This window comes from Exophiala oligosperma, assembly GCF_000835515.1.
Source record: "Exophiala oligosperma strain CBS 72588 unplaced genomic scaffold supercont1.3, whole genome shotgun sequence".
Classification (NCBI taxonomy): domain Eukaryota; kingdom Fungi; phylum Ascomycota; class Eurotiomycetes; order Chaetothyriales; family Herpotrichiellaceae; genus Exophiala; species Exophiala oligosperma.
Window position 1 is genome coordinate 448,377 of NW_015622820.1, and position 17,519 is coordinate 465,895.

The 17,519-nt window shown below is 51.3% G+C and overlaps 5 protein-coding genes across 5 annotated transcripts; 4 read left to right on the top strand and 1 right to left on the bottom strand.

Moving 5' to 3' along the window:
- Nucleotides 1-312: 312 nt before the first annotated feature.
- Nucleotides 313-2,109, top strand: PV06_03002 (uncharacterized protein). Its single transcript, XM_016403753.1, has 3 exons — nt 313-875; nt 946-1,772; nt 1,837-2,109. The coding sequence occupies exons 1-3, from the start codon at nt 658-660 to the stop codon at nt 2,022-2,024; spliced, it is 1,233 nt and encodes a 410-aa protein (XP_016264758.1). The 5' UTR covers nt 313-657; the 3' UTR covers nt 2,025-2,109.
- On the bottom strand, nt 2,031-4,665 carry PV06_03003 (uncharacterized protein). The gene has a single exon (XM_016403754.1). It carries the CDS (start codon nt 4,497-4,499, stop codon nt 2,112-2,114), a length of 2,388 nt encoding a protein of 795 aa, XP_016264759.1. The 5' UTR covers nt 4,500-4,665; the 3' UTR covers nt 2,031-2,111.
- Nucleotides 4,666-7,053: 2,388 nt separating this feature from the next.
- On the top strand, nt 7,054-8,576 carry PV06_03004 (adenine phosphoribosyltransferase). The gene is made up of 3 exons (XM_016403755.1): nt 7,054-7,395; nt 7,445-7,530; nt 7,588-8,576. The coding sequence occupies exons 1-3, from the start codon at nt 7,326-7,328 to the stop codon at nt 8,074-8,076; spliced, it is 645 nt and encodes a 214-aa protein (XP_016264760.1). The 5' UTR covers nt 7,054-7,325; the 3' UTR covers nt 8,077-8,576.
- Nucleotides 8,577-8,810: 234 nt separating this feature from the next.
- PV06_03005 (uncharacterized protein) lies at nt 8,811-15,194 on the top strand. Its single transcript, XM_016403756.1, has one exon. It carries the CDS (start codon nt 8,986-8,988, stop codon nt 14,911-14,913), a length of 5,928 nt encoding a protein of 1,975 aa, XP_016264761.1. The 5' UTR covers nt 8,811-8,985; the 3' UTR covers nt 14,914-15,194.
- A 677-nt stretch (nt 15,195-15,871) lies between these two features.
- On the top strand, nt 15,872-17,386 carry PV06_03006 (uncharacterized protein; the record flags this gene model as incomplete). Its single annotated transcript, XM_016403757.1, has 4 exons — nt 15,872-15,919; nt 16,093-16,173; nt 16,290-16,596; nt 16,694-17,386. The coding sequence occupies 4 exons, from the start codon at nt 15,872-15,874 to the stop codon at nt 17,356-17,358; spliced, it is 1,101 nt and encodes a 366-aa protein (XP_016264762.1). The 3' UTR covers nt 17,359-17,386.
- Nucleotides 17,387-17,519: the final 133 nt, after the last annotated feature.

Consider the following 17,519-nt stretch of genomic DNA (forward strand, 5'->3'; position numbering starts at 1 on the left):
GAAAGTATTTCTCACGACGTCATTATCGAATTATGGGCAACTGCATCAGGCCAAACGAGGGGAATATTAAGCGCTGGTTCACCCACCATGCACATACTCGGGTAGATTCATCCTGCAACAATAATGATCGTTGAGCACTCGTGGTCGGCGGCCGCGCTACAAGTATGTTAATCGGCCATTGTTGCGTCGATCTAGATTCTGTCCAGCACAAAGTGGTGAGGAGTGATTCGAGGTGTGTGCGCGTATATTAAGTCGTGGTGAGCAGGGGGTGTCCAGGTAAAAGAGTTGGTCTCGTCCCACTGCTATTGCCACCAAAGATCACCCGCTCAGCGTCGCCTATCGCTAGGGATTGTCTTCTGACTACTCGGTATTCGTTATAACTCGTACAATCCATATGAGTTTCAATCACGAATCACGACGTATCCCTGTCGCCTGTTGGACACCTTCACTGCTTCACCCACCACCAGACACCCGCCACCCCCTCGCATCGCCTCGAATCCCCCATGTGGGTGGTCATTCGAGCCACCCAGAGTAATTTGTGGATTGGATACTCTTACTCACTCGTGCTCGTATTCCGTACGAGTACACAGTTTTTTTCCTCAGCCTTGTCCCTCCCTGTCTCTGTTCCCTCCTACCAAGAGGGACTGATCTGCCATTATGAGTGATCTTCAGCGTGCATTTGCCCGCGCCCATCTATCTCGTTTACCACCTGAAGCCCCTCCTCCCATATTCGACGAACGTGATGAAGAGCAAGAGGAGTTGCCCCTCCATCCTCCAGAGTCTCCAAACGATTCGTCGTCGTCGGCTTCGTCAACATCCTCTACGGGAACCATAGTCCCGTCTCCCAGTCGAAAACTATTCGAAAGACCAAGAGGGTAAATTGGACTGATCCATTATTCGTTTTCCTTCCCTTCTGTGTTACTGACTCGGATCCTTCCTTTCCAGGTCCGCAAGATCCCGATCAACAGCCCTGCCATGGGAAGACTTCTTCTCCCAATCATTATCGTTTGAACACAAGACACCCTCGGAGACCATCAACCATCATGTCTATTTCACGCCTCCGACGTCCACTGGCCCTCTCATAGTCACACACCATGGCGCTGGTTCATCCGGCCTGTCATTTGCCGCTTTCACGAATGAACTCCTCAAACTCCTCCCGAGTGCCGGCGTCCTCTCTCTCGATGCCCGAGGCCATGGTCTGACAACAACGACCACTTCGTCTGGCGGGCCACCGCCGACTCAGGATCTGAGTCTGACCACGCTTGCCGAGGATGTATCCTTTGTCGTCAACGCCGTGAAAACGCTGTCAAAGTGGCCGGCACTACCTGATGTCGTCCTTATCGGACACTCTCTGGGCGGGGCTGTAGTCACAGAAGTCGCCCACGAACGCCTCCTCGGCAATGCCCTGCTGGCGTACGCCGTCCTCGACGTCGTCGAAGGTTCTGCCATGGATGCGCTGTCGAGCATGGACACATATCTCTCCACGCGGCCGAGATCGTTTCCTTCACTCGCGTCCGGCATAGACTGGCACCTCAAATCACGGACCATACGGAACACGACGTCCGCACGTGTGTCAGTACCCTCGCTACTCGTCGAGGCCAAATCTAAAGACCTGTGGTTCTGGCGGACGGATCTAGGAGCCACGAAACCCTTCTGGGAAGACTGGTTCGTCGGTCTGTCAAAGAAGTTCCTCGAATCGCGAGGTGGAAAGCTCCTACTGCTTGCCGGCACCGATAGACTCGACAAGGAGTTGATGATTGGACAAATGCAAGGTCAGCATTTCGTCTGCGAGAGCCCCTTTCCTACCACGTTGGTTGTACTGACATAGTTGCACAGGCAAATACCAGCTACAGGTTTTTCCGGACAGTGGTCACTTCGTTCAAGAAGATCAACCCGCCCGGACCGCGCAAGTCGTGGCCGATTTTTACATAAGAAATGACAGAAGCGCCCTTGTTCTGCCGCCCAAAGTGGACGATCTTATCAAGCAAGGGAAACTCAAGCCTGCGGGCCAGAAGGAAGCATAGACCAATGTACGACTCCATACAAAAAGTGATGGCTCCTGAAAAGCCCCCAAAAGTCATCTTGCACTTTCTGTGGGATGCTTTTTTATTCTACCTCCTTCGCTTCAGGTTCTTGTTCTTGTTCTTCGTCTTTCCAGTTGCCGTCTTACTACCGCCACCAGTTCCCTTGTTTTTCTTCTTGCGCTCTCTCCTCTCCCTGATGGCCGCCTCTTCACTGCCCTTGCCTTTCTTCCACATCTTTCCATCAACCCTTTCTTTGTGCAGATCCAGCTTCTTCTTGTCCTTGTTGCTCAGCTTCTTTCGCTCCGTCTTGACCTTGACCACCCCGTTGGGCCCGTTCAACTCCAGCAACCCTCTCTTCTTGGCGTCAAGTTTGTCTTTCTCGCTCTCGAACCACGTTCTCTTGGGTCGGGCCATGATCTCGGCCTCGTGTTTGATTCGATTCTCGCCCCTCGTGATCTCTGCTTCAGTCTGGGCGAGCTGCTTCTCCTCCTTTTCCTCGCGTAGAATGTCTTCAATGTCCTTTTCCATTTCCTCAATTTGGCCGTGCATCGCGTCGACCTCCTTCACGTCCATGGTTCTCGAGACCACCTTCGCGCCTTGTTCTCTCGCGCTCTTTACAGCAGCTTTGACGACTTTCCTATCGGGCTCTGCGGCGATTGTACACGACCGACCAGATCGTCCTGCACGGGCTGTACGACCTACTCTGTGCACGTAGATCTCGTGGGTCTGAGGCGCTTCATAGTTGACCACGGTCATAACATTTTTGATATCCAGACCTCTACTCGCCAGATCGGTGGCGAGAAGGTGCGTCGTCCGGCCTTCACGGAATGCGTTGACCGCGCCGATACGTTGGTCCTGGGTCATGCTGCCGTGTAGTTCGCCGGCCTTTATACCAAGGAGGCCGAATATGATTCGGACTCGATGTGCCTCTTTCTTCTGCCTGAAGAAGACGATCACCCGCTCTGTGAACACATTCTTGCACAGCAGGCACAACGTGGCGAGACGCATGTTCTCACGGCCGGGTCTCAGTCGCACAAATTCCTGTGTGAGTCCGGCGGTCGTGCTCTTCTTGGCATCCACAGACAGTCGGACCGGTCTGTTCATGCCAACGCGCACAAGCTTGTCGACACTGTCTGTCATGGTTGCGGAGAAGAGCATGGTCTGCCGTGACTTGGGGATGGTCTTGAGAATCTCATTCAGTTCGTCTTCGAACCCAGTTTCGAGCATACGGTCTGCTTCGTCGAGCACGAGAATCTCGATGTTTTCCACAGTGAAACTCGCCGAGTTGCGCATGTGATCGATGAAACGACCAGGGGTGGCAATGACCACGTCGGGTCGTTTCTTCAAAATGTTTTCTTGTTCGCGAAGCGAGAAACCACCGACAACTTGTGCGAAAGTGATGTCTGTAAAGCGGGCGAGTGCTGTTGCGACGTTGTAGCACTGTACCGCCAGTTCACGTGTGGGCATGAGGATGGCGACGCGGGTCGTGGGGACCTTTCGGGGGCGGTAGAGTAGTCGTTCTAGGATGGGAAGCAGGAACGCTGCTGTTTTGCCGGATCCGGTGACGGCTGAACCGACGACGTCGAGACCTTGAAGGGCTACAGGCACCGCACGGGTCTGAATGGGCGTTGGTGCTGTGAAGGACAAGGAAGCCAATCCTCGTAGAATGGGTCGAGACAGGGAAAATTGTTGGAAAGAAGACACGGTTTTGAGGTCTGCTTGTTTCACCTTCTCTTCCGGAGCAAAGAAGGCTGCTCTCTTCGCTTGTTCTTCTGCATCTGCCGAAGCCTGCGACTCGGCGTCTGAGCCTTCATCGTCGGAGGGCATGTCGTCTGGGTGAGCGACAGGCGAGGCGACAGATTCGCTGTCAGATGGGTCATCGTCAGACTCACCGGCAGCGCCCGAGTCTTGCTCATCATCTTCAGAGGCTGCGCCGGCGCCAAATGCGTCGTCCGCCACTAGCTCATCATCCTCAAAATCTGGAATTTGTATGTCATCTTCGTCTTCATCTTCATCCTCCTCGTCGGCTTCCTCGCTTGTGTCCTCTACATCTAGGGCGGCATCAATTTTAGATCTCTGTTGCTTCTTTGCAGCCCGACGTGCAATCAGCTCGTCGATGTCAACTGCCTTCTGGCTTCTTCGACCATTGACTTTACTGCCTTCGCCCCAGCCGTCGAATTCCTCGAGGTCTTCTAGAACAGGATTGGCGGCAATGTCGAACTCGAACTCGGAGTCTATAGCGCCATCATCAACACCTTGATCATCTTCACTCTCCGACTCTGGTGGAGATGATGCGACTGGTTGTTGCGTCTTCCCTTGTGTTTTCTGCCTCTTTGCCTTGCTACCATTTTTGGCTTCGTTTCGCTTGCGTTTCAGGCTGGGGGCTGCAGCGTCAGAGTCGGACTCGATAGAGCCTTCGTCATCATTGTCAGAGAGTGTCAAGACGAACTCATCCTCGTCTCTTGAGCGAACCATGGTCGTTTGGGGAATGATAATTGACCGATTGAGGCATCAATTTGGCAGCGTAGAAATATTTTTCTGGCAGTCCGGCATAACTTCGGCTACCTTTTAGAGACCCTCCGAAAGCAGTAATGTTCTCGAAGGGCAGAGGACGGCCCCTCCCATAGTCGATCCTAACATAATCGCACAAGGGATGGGTACTTTGTAACGGATCGACCTTCTTCGTGTGACCTTGCTAGATGACTTGTGTAGAGAGTTGCACTGCCATGTCATGTCTTGTTCAATTTTACAGGCTATGAGATGCGACTCTCCAGGTTTCAGCGATCCCCCAACGGATTTGAAATGGAGCTCTGGAATCGTGTGTGGGCGGGAGAGTTACATAGTATGCATATATCGTGTCAACCCAGGATCACCAGTGTGCTACAGGAATTGGAACTTCCCGAATGGAATGAAGACAACGAAAACGTCGACAGGATTTTCCTGTCATTGCTCACGTCAAGAAGGAAGTCATCCAGTGTGAGTTTTATCCACAATGTCAGGCCATGCCTATACCTCCTGTATCAAACTTCTCCCCACCTAGGACAACGTATCCATGACGACAAAACGAGCAGGATGTTGGTCAATGATACAATGTACGTCTATATCTTGATGCAACGAAGGGGTCGGTTAGATGGATCGGTGCTCCTAACGGGCTGGATTTAGGTCCTGTCCTTCATGATTGAAGTCCCATGCTCGAGCTTCATCTCATGAGTTGAAGAGCAATTGGTGCACGTAAATCACCTGGCCCGAGCGGCTTTTCCGCTGTATTTCGAGCATGAGATGGTCAGACCGTCTGAGGCTCATGCTGATACGTTGAGGCTTTCGAGGCCATGTTGCACATCTTCAAACCTTCGAATCAGGTGGCACAATCCGGACCGGAGTTCACGGTGAACAATGCGGATCTGGAAGAGAAATATCTCAGAACTTGTGGAGTTTTCCAGGATCGTGCGTGGAGTATCTGGCAATAGGTGACTTATCGGCAGAATGAATTGGCAACGAGACTGGTATTTACTGCTGAATACCAGCAAGCCCAATTATAAGATGCCTAGGAAAAGTACTTTCATGAGGGAGTTTGGGCTTCACATGCGTCCACGAAAACAATTTGTCGCCTCGTGTCCAGGCTGGATACGAGTGCATCCATTGTACCTGTAGCATTTGGTCATAACAATTATACTATTGGCGCACACAATGCAACTTATCCTAGAAACTCGTATGTCTACCAAGGTAGTTGATGTAAGGACTGGCTGGAACGTGACCAAGAGTGCTGCATACTGCCTAAGAACAGTGCCAACCTGCCTGCCAGATATGAATAGAGCGGTCAATTATATCACGTTAGTAACCGTTTTCCCCTTCACCAGTGGAATGTCGATTTGTTACAGAGAGCCAGGATCAGGGTCTGATTCTTTTGCAAGTGGCTTGCAGTAGTCGTGTGGCAGAACCCTGATGGCAGATGCACTTGTTGTGACCGCCACTTTGAATCATCGAATGCCTTTCGTGATCAACAGTAATTAAGTCCGCAGTGTATCGCTTGTGGACGAGCTGACCTGAGACCTCGAGGTGAACAAAAAAACCAAAGGCCAAGCATTGAGAGTAGCCTGTGCTGATCACAGTTGATCTTCGCGATGCAAGAGTCGATCCTTCAATCCAGAACATGTCCTCTTAGGACCCCTCAACCCAGAGGTGCGGCGGGTCACGCTGATGTGATGGAACTGGGATCGTGTGGCTTGTCCTGGCTCGGACGCGTAGGAGGTAGAAAAATTCGTAGCGAATTCTCCATCGCAACACATCGAGCCTGCAAGCTGGCGGAGCATGACAAAGAATTCTCAGACGAAGCCCGTGATGACACGACACACTTAGCAGAAACACTCGCTCATCAGTGCATGCTTCAGTTACTTGGAGGCATCTCGTTCAGACGGGCCAGGCTCGCGGTCTCCACTCCCACGACGGCCCGTCCGTGGGAGACTGAGCCAGTCATCGCGGTGGCAGAAGCGACGACCTGTGAGGCTTGAGGTCAAGCGCAGGCAGGCAAATGCACCCTCCATCTCACCCACGGACTGAAGAGAGTCAAGGCCAGGCGTGTCGACCAATCCTTCAGACGATGCTGCCATCAGCGGCAGCCCACGTTTCGTTATCAGAGATCGTTATCAGCCCAACATCGGACATCCCACTCTCTGGCGTGAGGCGCATGTTCCCACCAGAAAAAAGCGAGGACAGGTCAAACATCCCAGTCCAACCACAATAAGAAGTCGACCTCGGATCGGGAACCCTCCTGGTCATTCTCCGTATAGTAATGAATCACAAACATACACATGCCACAAACTGTGATGCTCGATCAGGCAGGGAAAGTTCCATCAGGGACGCCGAGTGGATCGCTTCAATACGCAGTCAACCCCTAACTATGTACTCGTATGGAGTAGACAATCGCCCATTATTCTCACGATCCTGGGCTTCAATCACGTCAGTTGGAGATTGCTGGGAAAAGCCCCCGGCTGCGCAAGCTGACTCTGGTCTGTAACATCACACATGCAACCACCGAGACCTGTCAAACTGGCTGATGCTGAGGACACGCGGAGCCTACGGGCGCCTCTGGAATAGCGCTCCCATGTCCCGAGCCTAGCGACATCCAGCGAACCTGCATCCCACCAGCATCCTCGTCCCTCCACTACTGTGGACGCCCTTGCATGCCAAACTGATTCGTTCTGCGCCGCTCGTCTTGTGCAACGGCTCTTTGTTGTCATCTTTTTTTCTCGTCCCATATTTATCCTACCTACCTCCTCCTACATCTGACCGTTCTCTCTCAGCATGACTCTTTCAGAGGATACGCATACCAGTCATGGCGCCTCGCGATCAGAGCCCCATGCCTCCTCCACCTGTTCGTTGATCTTCCGTATTTTGATGCTCAGCCTTACTGACCCTCACAGCCTCCCAACTCTCCAGTGCTCAAGCGCTTCCAGAACTGAAGACCAGGATAAAAGCCGGATTGAGGACCTATCCAGATTTTCCCAAAGTCGGTACATCCCAATAAGGACCATGTTATGAACTTGTACTGAGATTCTCGCTCCAGAAAGGCATACTATTCGAAGATATCTTTCCCCTCTTCTCCTCTCACTCGCTACACCAAGACCTCATTCGAGCCTATGAGCTCCAAATCCTCGAGTCCTTTGGCCCTGGCAACACGCCAGATGTGATTGTCGGCCTTGATGCCAGAGGTTTCCTCTTTGGCCCAACTTTGGCTCTAAAATTCGGCGCAGGGTTTGTGCCGGTCAGGAAGGAGGGCAAACTTCCTGGTCGACTCGAAACTGCTACCTACGAGAAGGAATATGGCACCGACACCTTTGCTATTCAAGCAGACTCTATACAGCCTGGTCAAAAGGTCTTGATTGTGGATGACCTGATCGCAACCGGTGGTTCAGCCTCTGCAGCTGGCACTCTGGTCAATAAATGTGGCGGCACTTTACTCGGCTACATATTCATCATTGAACTCACCTTCTTGGGCGGCCGCAACAAGCTCAACGCTCCGGTCTATACCCTACTCGAAAGCCAGTCTGAATAAGCACTATGGACAATACCGAAAGCTATACGATAAGCATCTATTCAACAGACAGAATTTGCTGCTTCAGCTTCGATATCGCAACCTGAACCTTGTCTGTAATGTTGAACCAACCTCGACTGGCGACTTCGAATTCGACAATCCTGCAACAAAATGAAGCTAAGACGATCTATCGTGCCTCGAAAAGTGCCGTGTAAGGAAGGATTCCATGATGAGCAGGTGCCAACCTCCGAATCCTGCTTCATATCTGGTATTGATTCTTTGTGCTGGTGGTTCCACGATAATTGCGAACTGAAAAAGCGGTGATGATTTTTCGGCTGTTCTTCTCATTAACTTGCGAACGTTTCCTGCTAGCCATGCAGCCTGGTCTATTCTACATAATGTCTTTGTACTAGAAATTGCCTCCATTCCGGCATAAATACCTTACCATTCTATTCGAGCTCCGAGAATTAGAGCCGTTAGATAGAGATAGACTATAATATCTTCATTGATCATTGATCCTATGAATTATATTTCGTCCCTTTGGACTACTGACGATTTCAGAAAACGTACAAAGTTGTACTGTGAGCAGCAAAATACGTAGAAGTACTCATTGCCAAATATGCATAGATGTGCAAGGACCCTATGCGCCGATAAGGATCTGAAGTGCTTGGAGAGACACGGCGATCTCGATCCCCACATGCGCCCGGCTGTTCCATGTCAGTTTCGCATTCAACACTGGCCTTCGTGGTATTGAATTCACATCATCAACGATCATCTCCTCGCATACCTCTGCATGTCACTCGCTTAGTTTCTACTGTTTCGACATCCCGGGTACGACGTCCCCCGTCACCTGCAGTCATCGCCTGCTGAACCAGTCTGTGCTTGCAACCCCTGTACGCGACGGCTCAATGGTCGCAAAGCACTACAAAAATGGCGGGTGTCAATCCTGAGCTGGAAGATGCTCTGCGCAAGCTAGACGAAGAGCTCGAAGAAGGCGATATCACTAGGAAAGGATATGAAAAGAGACGCACCCTTATTCTCTCTCAGTACATCAGTCCTGCACCGGCCGCATCTCAGTCACGGGGACTTCGTGTGCATTCGCCTGATGATAGTGACCATCCAGCCTCGAACGATGCCTCTAGAGCAGCGTCCCTTGCAGCACTCACCGGGCGATCTGTGAGCGGACAATCAAGAAATGACACACTGACAGATAGCTACCCAACGATGGGTCGGCAGACCTCGCTTGTCAAGGATGAATATATGAACGATACCAGGCGGAGTTCCACAGCCCAGAGCCATGTGCAGAGATTTCAAGAGCGGGAAGCAGGACCAATTTCACATGGATCCATGTCGGGCTCATTGTTTGATCATCGCAATGATACCTTCCGGACTGCGAGCAATGACTTCTCCCGTACGCAAACCCTTCTCAGCCAGAATTATGCATTCAACCCCGAGACTCAACAAACGTATGGCGGCACAGAGACACGGAATTCTACGATGCTCGACTCCCAACAGGGATATTTCTCTGATTTCGCTGGACAACAAAGAGACGACCAGCAGGAGAATTATGGCGGCAATGTACAGAGATACTCACAGAGCGAGGTGACATCTCCAACAGCACAAATGGCGCCACCGTTCTTGGGTGCCGGCGAGCTTGCGGGAGGAGCTGCAATTCATCAGATGCCATTGGAGCCCCGGGAGGTGCCTTTCGCCATCTGCGATCCCCACGATACACACATAGAGATGTCTGTTTTCGACAACATCGCTGCTGTGCTTCGTCATCGAGCAAAAACGACCTCAAAACAGGCGGCATACTGGGTGCTCGACCAAAAAGGCAAAGAGGTGGTCTCTATCACGTGGGAAAAGCTCTGTAGCCGTGCAGAAAAAGTTGCCCAGGTCATCAGGGATAAGAGCAGCCTATACAAAGGCGACCGCGTTGCATTGATCTACACTGAGAACGAAATTATCGAATTCGCCGTGGCTCTGCTTGGCTGTTTCATAGCCGGTGTAGTCGCGGTGCCGATCAACGATTTGAAGAACTATGCTCGTTTGAACGTCGTTTTGACATCTACCCAAGCACACCTTGCTTTGACGACAGAAGCGAACCTGAAGAATTTCCAGCGAGACATCACTGCTGCAAAGCAAAACTGGCCCCGAGGCGTGGAGTGGTGGAAGACCAACGAGTTTGGTAGCTATCATCCCAAGAAGAAGGGGGAGGAGCCGCCGCTTGTGGTTCCTGATCTTGCCTATATTGAATTCTCAACCGCTCCTACTGGGGATCTTCGAGGTGTGGTCATGAGTCACAAGACCATCATGCATCAAATGGCCACGCTCAGCGCAATGATCACTTCGGCGACAAGTAATACTAGAGCTGATACCTTTAATCCAGCATTGCGCGACAAGCAGGGCCACTTGATCACCGGTTCAAGACATGGCGAGATCATTCTCAGTTATCTTGACCCAAGGCAAAGCATCGGCATGATCCTCGGTGTGCTACTCAACATCTACGGTGGTCATACAGTCATTTATCTTGACCAACGGACAATTGAGACTCCTGGCCTTTATGCTCATTTAATCACGAAGTACAAGACAACACTTCTTGTGTCAGACTATCCAGGCCTGAAGCGCGCCGTCTACAATTATCAAGCAGATCCCATGACAACCAGAAATTATAAACGTGGGTCTGAACCTAATTTCGGTACTGTGAAGCTGTGTATGATCGATACGCTTACGGTGGATGCCGAGTTTCACGAACTTCTGGCTGACCGCTGGCTGAAACCTCTTCGCAACCCTCGAGCGCGAGAGATCGTTGCCCCAATGCTATGCCTACCGGAACATGGAGGTATGGTAATCAGCATGCGCGATTGGCTGGGTGGCGAGGAAAGAATGGGCTGCTCATTGAGTCATGAACTGGACCGTGATCATGAGGTTGAAGAGAAGAAAGAGGATGAGACTGCTGCTAACAAAACTGGCTTCGGCAGTAGTTTGATTGGCGGCGGATCGAGTAGGCCGACTACACAACAGCGTTCCACTGAAGATCTGGGCGAAGTGTTGCTTGACAAGGAAGCCTTGAAGACCAACGACATCGTTGTCCTTGCAATAGGGTCTGAGGCGCGTGCCAAAGCGAGCTCTTATCCAAATGCCGTCAGGTGCGGAGCCTTTGGCTATCCAATCCCAGATGCTACTTTGTCAGTTGTTGATCCTGAATCTGGCTTACTTTGCACTCCAAATTCGATAGGAGAAATTTGGGTCGATTCGCCTTCACTGTCAGGTGGATTCTGGGCTCTCCCCAAGCACACCGAGACCATTTTCCATGCTCGACCCTACTGCTTCAAGGAAGGAAACCCAACCCCGACTGCCATCGATCCCGAGTTTCTGCGAACTGGCCTCCTCGGCTGTGTCATCGAAGGCAAAATATATGTCCTTGGGCTGTACGAAGACCGTTTGAGGCAGAGGGTAGAATGGGTTGAGCACGGTCTTGCGGTGCAGGAACACCGATATTTTTTTGTGCAACACCTCATCCTCAGCATCATGAAGAATGTCCCCAAGATCCACGACTGTTCTGCATTCGATTGTTTTGTCAACGACGAGCACCTTCCAATTATTCTTCTTGAATCGCCATCTGCCTCGACTGCCCCGATATCATCGGGAGGGCCTCCTCGACAGTTGGATATTGCACTCCTTGACTCTCTAGCCGAACGGACCATGGAAATTCTCTATCAAGAACACCACCTCAGAGTATATTGCGTTCTTATCACCGCACCAGGAATTCTACCTAGGGTCACGAAAAATGGTCGACGAGAGATTGGCAATATGCTTTGTCGGAAAGAGTTCGATAATGGTTCGCTGCCTTGTGTCCATGTCAAGTTTGGTGTAGAACGAGCTGTCCAAAATCTACCCTTTGGAGAAGACATCAGCGGTGGAATTTGGTCTGCAACCGCGAGTGGCGCCAGAATGGAACTTCTGTACGAGCAAGAGACACAATGGTCCGGAGTCGATCCGCGAGAAGTTGTTATTGATGATCGGACCTCCACTTCGCTGAGCAATTTCACAAACATCTTCGACTTGATGCAATGGCGTGTAGCCAGACAGGCAGATGAACTCGCATACTGCACCATAGATGGTCGTGGGAAGGAGGGTAAGGGCCTCACATGGAAGAAATTAGATCAGCGAGTGGCTGCTGTCGCGTTGTACCTACGGAACAAGCTCAAGATCAAGCCGAGCGACCATGTCATCTTGATGTACACTCACTCGGAAGACTACGTCTTCGCCATCTATGCTTGCATGGTTCTCGGTGCCATTGCAATTCCAATTGCGCCCTTGGATGCGAATCGACTGTCCGAAGATGCCCCTGCATATCTGCACATTGTCGCTGACATGGGTGTCAAAGCCGTTCTTTGTAACACGGAGGTGGACCATCTCTTCAAGCAGAAACTCGTATCGCAGCATCTCAAGCAATCCGCCCAGTATCTCAAAACACATATTCCGAATGTTTACAACACTACCAAACCGTCGAAGCAATCGCACGGATGCAGGGAGCTCGGCCTTACGATGAATCGATCCTGGGTGTCGCCTTCTAATCCAGTCCTGATCTGGACCTATTGGACCCCTGACCAACGCCGCGTCTCTGTACAATTAGGACATGACACAATTCTTGGTATGTGTAAGGTCCAAAAGGAAACTTGCCAAATGACAAGCTCCAAACCCGTGTTAGCTTGCGTCAGGAGTACGATTGGCATTGGATTTCTACATACGGTGACTTTGGGTGTCTACAATGGAAGCACCACGTATTTGATGTCACCTTTGGACTTTGCGCAGAATCCTGGGGCACTCTTCCTGGCCTTGTCCAGATACAAGGTAAAGGACTCTTATGCTACGACCCAAATGTTGGATTTTGCTATGGGCAATGTTGTCGGCAAAGGCTTTTCGCTGCATGAACTGAAGAATCTAATGATCATTGCTGAAAATCGGCCACGCCTGGATCTATTCTCCAAAGCAAGAGTGCATTTCGCACAAACGGGGCTGGAAAGAACTGCCATCAACACAATATATGCCCATCACCTCAACCCCATGATCGCCTCCCGCAGTTATATGTCGATAGAGCCGATCGAGCTCTGGTTGGATATTCGCGCCCTCAGAAGAGGCTTGATATACCCGGTCGATCCAGATACAGACCCTACTGCGCTATGTGTCCAAGACTCAGGCATGGTGCCTGTTGCCACACGCATAGCCATTGTCAACCCTGAAACTTGCCAGCTCTGCCACGTTGGCGAGTTTGGTGAAATTTGGATACAATCCGAAGCATGTGCCAAGTCTTTCTACATGTCCAAACAACTCTTTGATGAAGAGAGGTTCAATGGGCGTATCATCGGAGGTGATGCCAATCAGACGTACGTCCGAACAGGTGATCTTGGTTTTCTTCACAACGTGACAAGGCCTATTGGGCCTGGAAACCAGCCAGTGGAAATGCAAATCTTGTTCGTGCTTGGAAGTATCGGAGAAACGTTTGAGGTCAATGGTCTCAATCACTTCCCCATTGACATTGAAAACAGTATCGAGAGGTGTCACCGCAACATCACCCCTGGTGGTTGTGCAGTATTCCAAGCTGGCGGAATGGTTGTGGTCCTCGTCGAGGTCTTCCGCAAAGCCTATCTTGCATCCATCGTGCCAGTTATTGTGAACGCCGTTCTCCATGAACATCAGATCGTGGTTGACATTGTTGCCTTTGTAGGGCAAGGCGACTTCCCGCGAAGCAGACTTTCCGAAAAGCAAAGAGGAAAGATTCTGGCCTCTTGGGTGACGCGCAAACTGAGAACCATTGCTCAATTCGGCATCCGAGATCCAGATGGACCAGACGGCCATTTCCAGATACCGGCCGAACGAAAATCTGCCAGCATCATGACCAAGACTCCAAGTCAGGCTGGACAAGCTCGAGCCTCGGTCGCATCAGAGTCACAGAACAGCATCCAACAGGAGTCTGTCAGTAATGTCAGCCGCTCTAGTGGTGTTCCCGAGCTTCCGTTCTCGCTGCCACCTAACCACTATCAAATTGACCCGACCGGACTCTACGATGACGCGTCGACGCCAACCGAAAAGCAGGCGGGTGTATCTCTCACCGACAGGCCTTACACCCTCCCCGAGGGCGTGGTGGAAATGCCTACCTCGACCTTTGATGAAGACGACGATAGAATAAACCCTTACATGACTGACGAAAAGTTCTTCGATCCCAACGCGGATCCTGACGACTTGGACCTTCAATTTGGGTACTCACGTTCGAGCTCGCACCTGGATGTCGGCCAGAGTGGTCCACCACGACTCTCTCTTGTCAATCCCGACGAGTACACGCCTAATGACAGTACGGAGAATACTCCCACGAGCTACACAGCCACCGCGACCCCGACTTCGGCGATACCTCGCTCCTCCAGCGCGTTACGCAATAACGGCGATGAACAAAGCCCCTACGAGGATCAGGGAAACCCATTTCGAAATTCCATTCCCGCTTCGGTGCCAAGTTTCGACTTTATCACATCGCCTGGACCCAAAAGCCCTGCTCGGGAACAAATGGCAAGTGCCTCGGCCGCGTTCAACCAAGCCAGAGGAGCAGCGTCCGGCCGTTCTCTCCTCCCCAGCCAACAGGCTCGGTACCCGCAACCCGATCCAATGAGAACACCACGACAGCCTGCTTACTATGGACAAGATCCACCGCGAGAGACAGCGGCTCATACCGCTCCTTACGACAGGAAGCCGTCTGGAAATTCACTTCGGCCCGATGAGAGACAGAGTGTGGACCTGAGTAGCATCTCTGGGAGCATCAGAAGACGATACGACGGAAGCGCATATGATGATTACGACTATTGAAAAACGTTGCGAAGTCGTTGGTACTACTAGCATGAAATCATAGCGGAGGAGTATTTTTGTTGTACTGGAGACCATGCAAAAGGCTGTTGTAGCGTATGCTTGGTCTTGCTATATACGAGTTTGGAATTGTATACAAAATGTACGAGAGTAGGAATGAGAGTAATATGAAAATGGTGAAGACAGAGAGAGTTCCGAGATGAGTTCTGCTCTTTTTTCCACCTGTTCCTTGGTTTATATCGATTTGATTGTACTTCATACTGAGGTTGCTGTGTGCTTCTTTGACGAGGCTGAATATTTGTCGGCGACAAGGCTGAGTGTCCTACTCCATACCTAGGTATCTATTGTAGGTACGAGTACTACGAGACAATAATAGGTACAATAGGGGAGTGTCTTTTAGTCTCCCCCGCGTTTGACGGTTCTGTTTTTGTTTTGTTTTTTGTCCCGCGGTTGTTGAAGAACCAGAGTTCATCATTGCCGCCGGGGATCTTCTTTGGTGAGTAAACTTGTATTAGAGACGGATGAACGAGCGGGGTTTTTCGGTTCTTCATCTCCAACTTGGACGAGTTCATTTTACGGGAGCAACTCTGTACTGTAAGTGATTTCACGCCCAGGCTTCGGTACAGCATCAGCCTAAACATAGCCATGGATGGGGGGAGAGGAGGACCGAATACATGTACATGATCCTGTCAACCGAACCAAACACTGAACGTAGTTTTTTTTTCAGTTTCTCTCTCCCCTCTCCTCCTCCTCCTCCTCCTCCTCCTCTCTCTTATGAAGACTTGAATCGTGGTGTGATTATTTACTGTACAGTACCTCGAAAAGAATCACCAGCATCATCATCCTCATCGTCGTTGAAACTCACCACGTCGACTTCAACCCCCCGTACAAGACCAAACACATCGAGAAGGAACCACTCTTGTACGAGTCGAGTCTAGTCTGGTCTAATACATCCACCACAATGCCTCCAACTACAATGCGTGCGGTCGTCCTCAAGGGTGATTTCGAGGTAATGTCGAATCCTTTTCCCTTTTCCATCGCCTGGTGACCAGGTCGGCTGTATTTCACTACATCTGTGGCAATCTGTAGTGAAAAGAAATACAGAAACGCATGACTTGATCTTTCACTACCCTCACTCACTCCCTCACACACTCAACATGTGTTGCTGATCTGAATCCATAGGTTGCCGTCGAAGATCGTCCATACCCAAAACTTCAGAAACCGACCGACGCCGTTCTCAAAGTCACGTCTACGGCTCTATGTGTGAGTCTATCCGAAACGCACATCCTTCTCCCTACGACAACCCTCGTGACCTCCGTCGCCACGCCATACACTTGCACTTCCACTCTTGGTACAACCGATTCTGACCAGGTCGACAGGGCTCCGACCTCCACTTCTACCGCGGCCACCTCAAATGCCCGCCGAACTTCATCTGTGGGCACGAGTTCGTCGGCACCGTCGTGGAAAAGGGCGACCAGGTCACCAACTTTGCGGTGGGTGACCACGTCGTCGTCCCCTTTTACACGGCGTGCCAGGAGTGTTATTATTGCGTCCGGGGCCAGGCGAGTCGGTGTTCCAAGGGTGAATTGTTCGGCAACAGCGTCCCGGCCAACGCCATCGACGGTGGTCAGGCAGAGTACGTCCGGGTACCACTGGCCGACAGTACTCTGTTCAAGACCCCGAAAGGTACCTCCAATTCTTTTTTTTCTCCCCCCTTCTCGTTTGATCATTTTCTCCCACCGGAACATGAAAACTCACCGGGGGTTAACAATGCGTTTGACAGGAATCCCCGAAGAGATGCTGGTGTTGATGGCCGACATTTTCCCCACCGGGTACTTTGCGGCGTCTCGCTTCCTCAAGAATTTGTCTCAACGAGACCGGGACGAATTCACCACCGTGGTGATCGGTTGTGGTCCCGTGGGCATCTGCGCCATCACGTGCGCCCTCACCATGGTCAAGACCGTCTACGCCATCGATTCGGTTCCCGAGAGGCTCGAAGAAGCACGCAAGATCGGAGCCATCCCGATCAACCTCAACGACAATCCGGTGGACAAGATCAAAGCCGCCAGTGGAGGTCGAGGGGCCGACGTGGTCCTCGAGATCGTGGGTCACACCGACGCCTTCATGTTGGCCTTCGACTTGATCCGACCTTGGGGCCAGATCAGTTCCGTCGGGGTCCACACCGAACAACTGCCCCTGAACGGTTTGCTGTGTTACGGCAAGAACGTCACCATGTCCTTCGGGAGGTGTCCGGTCCGCAGCATCTTCGAGGAAGCCTTGGAGGTTTTGGTCAAGGAACAGAAAAAGGTGGCCTTTTTGTGCGGCAAGACCATGTCACTGGAGGACGCCCCCCAGGCTTACAAGGACTTCGAGGCGAGAAAGGTCCACAAGATCGTCTTCAAAATGTCCGGGGACAAGGCCGGGGAGAGTATAGCCGACAAGGTATAAGGTTTTGGTGGTTTGGTCTTTTTTTTTGCTCGGGCTTTGGAAAAGAAAGCAAACAAAAGAGTAAAAGAAGAAGAAAAAAAAAGGAAAAACCGAAACCCAACTGGCAACTCTACTTGTGGTTTAAAGGGTGCTTATCAAGATACAACAATGCCTTTTTACCT

What these genes read in the sequence shown, in the direction of transcription:
- PV06_03002 (XM_016403753.1), top strand. Translation starts at nt 658, where the DNA reads ATGAGTGATCTTCAGCGTGCATTTGCCCGCGCCCATCTATCTCGTTTA. An exon ending in CTATTCGAAAGACCAAGAGG is followed by an intron (nt 876 to 945) that starts GTAAATTGGACT and finishes CTTCCTTTCCAG; the next exon opens with GTCCGCAAGATCCCGATCAA. An exon ending in GATGATTGGACAAATGCAAG is followed by an intron (nt 1,773 to 1,836) that starts GTCAGCATTTCG and finishes ATAGTTGCACAG; the next exon opens with GCAAATACCAGCTACAGGTT.
- PV06_03003 (XM_016403754.1), bottom strand. Translation starts at nt 4,499, where the DNA reads ATGGTTCGCTCAAGAGACGAGGATGAGTTCGTCTTGACACTCTCTGAC.
- PV06_03004 (XM_016403755.1), top strand. Translation starts at nt 7,326, where the DNA reads ATGACTCTTTCAGAGGATACGCATACCAGTCATGGCGCCTCGCGATCA. An exon ending in GCCCCATGCCTCCTCCACCT is followed by an intron (nt 7,396 to 7,444) that starts GTTCGTTGATCT and finishes TGACCCTCACAG; the next exon opens with CCTCCCAACTCTCCAGTGCT. An exon ending in CCTATCCAGATTTTCCCAAA is followed by an intron (nt 7,531 to 7,587) that starts GTCGGTACATCC and finishes TTCTCGCTCCAG; the next exon opens with AAAGGCATACTATTCGAAGA.
- PV06_03005 (XM_016403756.1), top strand. Translation starts at nt 8,986, where the DNA reads ATGGCGGGTGTCAATCCTGAGCTGGAAGATGCTCTGCGCAAGCTAGAC.